This window comes from Brassica rapa, chromosome A09 (assembly GCF_000309985.2).
Source record: "Brassica rapa cultivar Chiifu-401-42 chromosome A09, CAAS_Brap_v3.01, whole genome shotgun sequence".
In the NCBI taxonomy this organism is placed as follows: Eukaryota; Viridiplantae; Streptophyta; class Magnoliopsida; order Brassicales; family Brassicaceae; genus Brassica; species Brassica rapa.
Window position 1 is genome coordinate 7,549,100 of NC_024803.2, and position 8,893 is coordinate 7,557,992.

Sequence of the window (8,893 nt, forward strand, 5' to 3'; positions counted from 1 at the left end):
AAAGATTAATAAATTTTTTTTTTTCTAAAAAGTAGTTCTAAAAATTTAATTTTAAAATCATTCAACCAATCACATAAATGATTACAATATTTAATTGGTTACACAGTTTTCAATAAAGTTAAAAATAACATAAAAATATCAAAACATCATCTATTATGAAACAACAAAATTCTTCTAAAACATCATCTATTTTGAAACGGAGGAAGTATTAAATAAGTTCTCTCAAGTACAAGCCACAACACAAACTAGGAGGTTTACTAATGAGATGGTTCCAAGTTACAAGTTAGAAGAAGTTCACATTTTTTTTCATCATCTAGAATTTAGTCCATATAAAGTGATTGATTTGCACATAACATTCTTTTGATAGTTTAATAAATTTGAAATTTCATCAAAAATTATAGTCGTAGGCATAAGAAACAAACTGAGCAAAGATTATAAACCGAAAACACTAAACATGTCTTAAGACAAAACAGAAAAACGGAAAAAATTAACCTGAGACATGAATATTACAAACAAACTGACAAAACCCTCATCACTTTAAGAAGATCAAAACATATTGCAGATGTACTGACCAACCAAAAATAAAACATTTCCTCCAAAAAACTTAGAGCATCTCCAACTCCGTTGCTATTTTTACTTCTATAATAGCATTTAAAAGTGAAATTGCTCCAATTCATCTCTATTTCTTCTCCTATAATAGAGATTGCTAATTTTTTCTCTATAAATAGAAGAAAAAATAGCAATTATATATTTTCCATTCTATATTAGAGATTGCTTTTACAGAAAAATACATCGGAACAAATATTAACTCTATTTTAAAGGTAGAAATAGAAAAATACATTGGAATCGAAACTTATGCCTCACAAAACATTAACTTGACTTCCTTGTAAGCAGTTGTCTCAACGAAAGCGATTTGAACGCACCTGATGAATATAAGCTAAATAGACCTCAAACATATTTGTAAGTACCGTTATGGAGCGAACAATCGACCCTATATAATTCTAAACTTTAATACTGTATGAAGATTAAAGCGACACAAGCTACTGCAAATTTTGTGTTGTTCATTTACTTGACTTGTTACAGCTTTAATACAAAGAGAAAAGATCTCCAATCTCAACTGAAAATCTCCCTGACTCAGTCTACAAAGATATCATTTGTTACAACACAATATATAGCTGTGTATATACCATCTAAACAATAAGATGCTGTGAGAATATCCTACAACATCCCCTCAAGCTGGAACGTATGGATTATAGACGCCAAGCTTGACAAAAATAGATTGAATTTGTGCTTTCCTAAAGCTTTTGTAAACTTGTCAGCGAACTGGTCAGTGGTATGACCATAGTGTTAGTTTTGTTTTAGACTTCTAGTTCCTAATAAAATCATTCAACAATTGATATAAGTTCTTAAAAGTTTGTGAAAGTTTCTGATCATAGGTCTGTTATCTCTTATGCCATATCTAATGGTTCACTCTATTTTTTTCTTCAAAATAGAGTTAATGTATAATATAATTTGATTTTCTACTCTAATGATATTATATTTTTAGAGTAAAAAATAAAGTGATGAACAAAACATAAATGAGTTACTCTATTTATAAAGTAAACCCACTTTTTACTCTGTTAGATCATTTCTAATCCACTTCTAAATTATAGTTTAGAGTGAAAAAATATAGTCGAACTGGACATGCTCTTAAAAAATTATAATATAAAAAATAATTTTGCAATAAAAAAATTTGAATTCAATACACAATGAAACCAAATTTTTAGATACCAACATTGTGGTACGTTTGAACATTTGTTATAGAATTAAATTATTATTATCTCAGAAATATCACTATTCTTTCAGATTGTAGATTTTCCCATTTATCTTTTCTATTGTTACAAAACGAGAAAGAAAAATTTAGTTTCTTTCATATGTAACATAAACAAAACAAAAACAAAATAGTTACCTTTTTTTTTTTTGAGCAACAACAAAATAGATACCTAAATTCAGTATTTTGAATGCATGTGTGTATAGATCATAAAGAAAAGGAACATGAAACGTCTAATATATATAAACCAACTAGCGCACGTAAGCCAGTCGGGTCGCGCCTTTGGCAGCAAAGTTGATTTCGTGGTCCCACCACACATAAATGTAGTGCTTTTACCAATCGCCGCACAAGAAAACAAGAACGTAGCTTTGATAATTGGTCCGCCGATGTGAAAATAGTAATTATAAAGCTTTTTCTGGTTTAAAAAAAATATATATATATATATATATATATTTAAACAAAAAAAATATATATATATATATATTTTATAACGAGTAACAGATATACGAAGGAAAGTTAGCTTTTAGTACATTAGTAGTAGAATTCAGAAAAATGTTATCGGTGCCTATTAAAAAACATAAACTAGTATAATTCCTCTGAAGTAACGTGATGGACATAATAATTTCTGTTATAACCCAGCTGAGGTCCATGATTAGAATGCAGTTAGTATTGGGAGCTGAAACCAAAAAATCGCTCATGGCATTTTATGTACATATGTAAATAGACACTTTTTTTATGAGAAAATAACCAATGGGCATTGAATTATTGGCACTTGAGGAATAATCCCAATACGGTGAACTCGCAGTTCGATCTCCGTAAGTCACCAGATAATTTAACATTGCACTTCTCAAACCCACATAATAGTCGCCTGGCTTATTGAAGGAACGCAAAATTACATTGTGACATCTCTTTTTACATATAAGAAATCTTACAAAGATAAAAAAAATAAATAAAGTTTCTGTACATAGAAAGCTTTTGTTTTAAAAGTTGCTTTATAGCATTTTCAAAAAGAAATTCTATTTTGAAGTTTTCAAAACTATATATTTGAAATTTAAAGGTATTTTTCTCCAAAATAAATACTTCAAACTTAGCTTCAAAATTATTTATATTTTATACTATAGTCTTTATATTTTCATAATTTAATTTATATTCATATAATTCTTGTAAACAACTAGAACATATATAAAATATACAGAAATATTAATTAATAAATTTTATATTAAAATATAAAATTGAAATAACATAATTAATATTAAAATTAAAACAAAATACCATATTATTCCATAAATTATTTCTGTAATACATATATGATCATGTATTTCAAAGTAAAAAATGACTCTCTTTATTTTTAATTCTTAAAAACTTAACTTCCATCGATGATATTAATACTCACGAACAGTCGATCTGAAAAGAAATAATACATCCGAAATAACAACAACAACCATCTTTGATTGCATAAAATTTGTTTGGATAATATTTTAGAGATTTCATAGGTTCCAAATCAAATTTATCTGACTATTAATGTTGTTGTAGTATTTAAATTTGTGTAACAATTATGTCTTCAGGTAGTTTTTAAAAGTATTTTTTGTTAGGTTTCTTTTTGTATATTGTTGTTGTCTAAATTTAGTTTTAAAATATTTTAAATTTTATTTGAAAGTTTTATTTAATTTTATGTGTAAAATTTGAAGTTATTAAAAATTGAAATATTTATGAATATAAAAATTTTAAGGATTAAAACGATAAAAGATCAAATATTTAAGAATCATAAATATGATGAGTAATTGTAGGGGCCAAAATGCACACAAAAATATGAAACTTCAAATTTGAAGTTTTGATTAGTGAAACTTCAAATATAGAGTTTCACTCTTCAAAATTTCAAATTAAAGATTTTTTAGAGAGCAAAAAAATTTCATATTTAAAGTTATAGAATGTCTTTTGGAGATGCTATTATAGAATAAGCTCTCTGCAAAAGGTTATTTCTTTCATCGGTTATTTTAAACAAATAAAAAATTATACCTTGAGTTAATACTTGAATTTCATTGACATATATATAAGAGCTGACGTTTACCTTTGGTGTGGTGACCTATTTGTCACCATTGGATCATAGTCACTAGCAACAGCAAAACAAGAAGATAAATTAAAACATTTAGCTAATTGTAACTTTGTAAAATGAGACAAAGGAAGAAGAAAATATTATATCACATCTTGAACTTACTATCATTATTTTTACACAATCAGCAGCACGACCAAATATACATGAATCAAGATACAAACACCCAGGAGAATGTGCCAAGTATGGTTGTACCAACTGACTGTCCTTTTTATTTTATCAGCTGTATGACACATCATTATTATAAATCTCATTATGTTATCTGCATCTTATATATCCAGTATCGGTCCAAATATTGCGAACTTTTTGTATGACCCTAAATCAAAATAGACAAAGCTGTACATTCCATATAGGGAAAATTAGTTTCTAAGAACATGCGGAATAGAAAGAAAAAAAACTACACAGTTCATGTGTATTAGCTTGTTGATAGTCACTCAAGCCTATCCACAGTTGAGTATTCCCATAATATTATTTTATTTGAAGTTCTTTTTGTTGACAATTGGTGAGTTCCGTCTTAAGCCTCTGGACTCACTACCCATTACGTATCGACAATCTCTTCTGAATATGAGACCATAGTTCGTTAGCATACTCATGAACCGGTAGGGTGGTTCGCAAGGAGGTCTCTTCAACTGTGAGCTTCAGCCATGAAATCACCATAGCATTGTTTGCTTCCCAATCGTTGAGATCTCCAGAGTTCGCATCAGATTTTTGGATTTTCCCATCTACAAACCCAAACTTCCTGCTTTGAGTACAAAGCGAATATTGGTAGACTACTTGTCGTAATTAGGTCTCCGAAGGAGCGGCTGAGAAACCACATTACCAGCCAGGATTATCTCATGAAGAGATATCATAAGAATCAATTGTTCTTCGTGTTTTCACCCTAACAGCCGCAACAACACCATCGATCGTTTCTCATGATAATGAATCAAAAGTTCTACTCCATCACAAAGAACATGATGTACACAAGGTCAAAGAAACGAAACGAATAAAAACAGATTCAAAGATCGACATCAAGCAAAATTGGTAGGCTTTGCCAATTGCTCTGATATCATGTCTGAAAACTCAAAATATGAAAACCAGTTTTATTGTTTGTTTCTTTGGCCTGAAACGTAGTACATATACACAGAGATTATACTTATGTGTTTTAGTATTTGTCTAAACTACCTTAATACAACTCATAATATATACATCAATATTTACATATTTGGTCCAACAATAACAAGTCATGTCGATAGAGATAACTTAATGAAGTAATGATAAACTTTATTTAAAAGACTGAGAACGTCATTTGTTTATTAAGAAAGTTCTTAAACATTCATTAACTAAATTGGAATAGAAAATGTATTGCTGGTTAACAAAGAGCATCTTCATTACTTGTATCTAACAAAAATTCACATAATAAAATAAAATAAAATAAATGGTTCAACTGTATATTTTGGGTTGAGTTTCCATGATTTTGAGATAGTCAAAGTTAAATGCTAATATGTATATTACTTACATATGCATTTGAGTTGAGAACTCTATGTTAATAAGTTTCAAGTGGAAATGCTTTAACAACAATACAGTAATGCCAGTAAAACCACTCGTTCACAAGTCGCAAACAAAATACTATGTTTATGGAATGGTCCAATAGGTAATGGGACAGAGACCCATTTCTATTTTTTTCCACTAGGGACTTCAATTCAACCAGACCAGCACAGCGAATCCTGGGACTAAGATTAATATCAACATTTCTCCAGTCAAAATTATGTTTCATGGTCTTTTTTTTTTTTTTTGGTAGATTATGTTTCATGGTCTTTTTATGACAACGAAATCATGTTTCATGGTCAAATATATGCAAAATCGTTGTTATATAAAAGGGAATGTAACATAAGTTGCCAAACTCCATGTAACACACTATTCTCCCTATTACAATAGAAAATGATGATTATATAACATAAATTCTTATAACTAATAAGTGAATATGAAAATTATTTTACATTAATTTGTAATACATTTTTGAACATTACATACTTATGATGATACACTTTGGTACCTAGAGGAGGTAAACCAGAAAAATATACAGTCAACATGACTCATTGCACTGGACTTCTTTACTTATCTAAGCCCATTTATTTTAAACATACGAAAGCAAAGAAAACCTCATAACGAAGGTTTGGTTCACTAAAAAAGACACATAAAACACAAGCACCAAAGATTCCGAGAATCTTTTCCAACCTTTTATCTCCCGAGAGAGTATCTTCTTAAACCCATTTGGTCATCACAAATGAGACATACATACATACATATATACATTAATATACGTATCGTTAAATACGTAATTTAGTAACTCCAAAGTGACAGCTCTTCGTAACCCATTTCTTCTTCCACGTAAACACTCGTATTCATGTCGACGTACGCTCTCGGCGGCGACATTAACGGCTCCTCCGCAAGCCTCATCATCATTCCCGCGACTCCCTCTCCTTCCTCCACTGTGTCAAGCTCACCACCACCGGACGAGGGCAAAACCGTAATTCCGGTACTAAACTCTGGAGGCCTAAACATCTCTGCCGCTTCAGCAGCCGTGCGCCTGATCGTGTCCGGATCGGTGGATTCGGCCGCCGGCAAACGCCAAGCTGAGTCGGAGAAATTCAAGCACGCGGATCTCCCGCGCAGAGCAAGCACCGCCACGTCGTGAGCACGTGCCGCCATCTCCGCTGTAGGATAAGTTCCGAGCCATACTCGGCGCTGGTGAATGGGTTCTCGGACTTCGCAAACCCATTTGTCGCCGTTCCTACTTCGCACTCCTCTGTAGATCGGATGACGTGTTTCCTTGAAGATTTTACGTCCAGCACGCTTCTTAGGCTTCATCTCCGCCAAGACATTGTTGTTGTTTTCCATCTCCGGTCTGGTCCCGATGAAGTAGAGTAAAAAGTTTTATCAGTTAAACAAAACCAGAAAAAAAATCAAAAAGTTGACGAAATGCCCAATAAAAAATATTTATAAATATTTTGACGAATTTTACATTATATGTTTTTATAAATTGATTTTTTTCACGAATTATCTTGCTTTTCATTGAAATATGAACTGAAATTAAGCTTCATTTCACTTTAAAGATAGCTTCGAACAGAGTAAATTGCAAATAAAATCAAACTAAAACAGAGCATAATGTAAAACAAACACGAAAATAAAATCTAAAATACTAGCGACATCAAAATCGTCAGTTTTACTACAATAGAATCTGAATTTACCGAAAAAGCGAACTGAAAATGAAGGGTTTGTCTTGTCTTGAACTTGCCCTGTTTTCGTAGCTGAAGAAAAGAGTGAAGTGAAATAGAGTGAAGTGAGGAAGAGATAAATATATAGGCTACTATTGTAGGACCCTCTTGGTACGACATGTACGCGCGTAAGACAGGTTATATAGATTTCTCCTTTTTAAAGTGCCATGCTGGCAATTACAGTGTTAATGGTGATGTATCCTTATTATTTGGGTTGTTCAAAAAAGAAAAATCCTTATTATTTACCTACTAATCACTTACGTAATTATATCTTTATATTCTAGGATTTCACTGAATCTGTAATGGAAAAACGTCAAATTATATATTATTACTAGTCAATCCATTACAATTTTTATTTTTATATAACACTATAAAAGTTTGTTTTTCTTGATGAAGGGTTAAATGGTTAATTAGAGTTCGCCCTAGTGTTTTCTCTCAGACACGAATTCCAAGGCGGCCGCCATCAACACAAAGCTTCAACTCCGATCTAGCATGGACGTTTGGTGCCTGACCCTCTCCGCTGTTCTTCTCTCCTGAGAAGCTATGCTTCTCACTCTCGGGACCCATGCTGGGTTTACCCGAAGAACCCTCTCACCAAAAGGTGAAGACCTCCTACAACTTAGAAGACTGCGTTTTTTGTCTGGCTGTGTTCCTGAAAGATCTATGTCTCCGGTGAGAAACCTTTCTTCCAATATTGCTACCACTGGTTCAAGTCTGAAGGTGAAGGGTTCAACTTTGAATTCGCTTGTTCCGGAATCTCCAAATCTGTTTTCTCTGGAGCTTCCCGACCATGCTCAACCACCAGAACCTCCTGACCCACCGGACGCTCCATCGGAGCTACAATATGTTCCCTCTTCGACGACTCCGGCACCTGTATCCCTCGACATGACATATCCTTCCTCGCCGCCCATCTCTACAGATCTGTGCGGTACCAGAGCGAGAACTTTCCCGAGCAGATCTCGAAGATCGTCACCACCCTTTAGCTTTATCTCTATTCTCCACCTGCTACCGACCTCTATCACAGCTATGTTCCTCCTACTTGAGAGTAAAGGACCAATCAGTTGCAGGCAAGCCTCCATCGACGAGGAATCTTCCGAGCTACAGCAATTTACCGGCGTTCTACTGTCCATTCCTCACGGGAGTAAAAATATGGGCTGGGCCAAATGGTTTTCTCTAGTGGGCCTTGACACTTTCTCCAGCCCATCAAATTCTACAAGCTTTATCATTCCCGATAATCATGCCATTAAGGGTAACTTGGTGTTATACCAAAAGGCTTCAACAACTTCCTCCTTAGCCTGGGAGAGATCACATTCATCCTCCTTCCCATTATGGAAGAGATCACTTTTGTCTTTCTTCCTTTCCAGGAAAAGACTTTTTTCAGCGACTGCCTCCTCTGTGGCATCGCCTCTTGCTGCGGAAACTTTGGCGTTACGAAACGCCATGATCTCTGCTCTTCAGTGTGGGATTAACGCTCTCTTGATCTTTTCAGACTCTCAGATTCTCACTAACCTTGTGAATTCAAGAGGAAGACATTTAGAGATCGCTGTTCTTCTCAACCTTCTATCTGCTCTATTTACTGCTGTTGAATTTAAATTTATCCCTAGACTAATTATTAATAGAGCTGACCTTGTGGCCAGACAAGCTCTCTGTTTAATGTACCAATCCTAAGTTAAGAAATGAACGTTGCTTTACAAAAAAAAAAAGAGGGTTAAATGG

General features: G+C 33.1%; 1 protein-coding gene across 1 annotated transcript; it reads right to left on the reverse strand.

Annotated features, from left to right (window-relative positions):
• Positions 1 to 5,680: 5,680 nt before the first annotated feature.
• On the reverse strand, positions 5,681 to 7,252 carry LOC103838306 (dehydration-responsive element-binding protein 1E). The gene is made up of 2 exons (XM_009114740.3): positions 7,151 to 7,252; positions 5,681 to 6,807 (listed from the first exon to the last, which is right to left on the reverse strand). Exon 2 carries the CDS (start codon positions 6,798 to 6,800, stop codon positions 6,243 to 6,245), a length of 558 nt encoding a protein of 185 aa, XP_009112988.1. The 5' UTR covers positions 6,801 to 6,807; positions 7,151 to 7,252; the 3' UTR covers positions 5,681 to 6,242.
• Positions 7,253 to 8,893: the final 1,641 nt, after the last annotated feature.

Excerpts from the sequence above, each read along its gene's own strand:
- LOC103838306 (XM_009114740.3), bottom strand. The coding sequence starts at position 6,800 with ATGGAAAACAACAACAATGTCTTGGCGGAGATGAAGCCTAAGAAGCGT.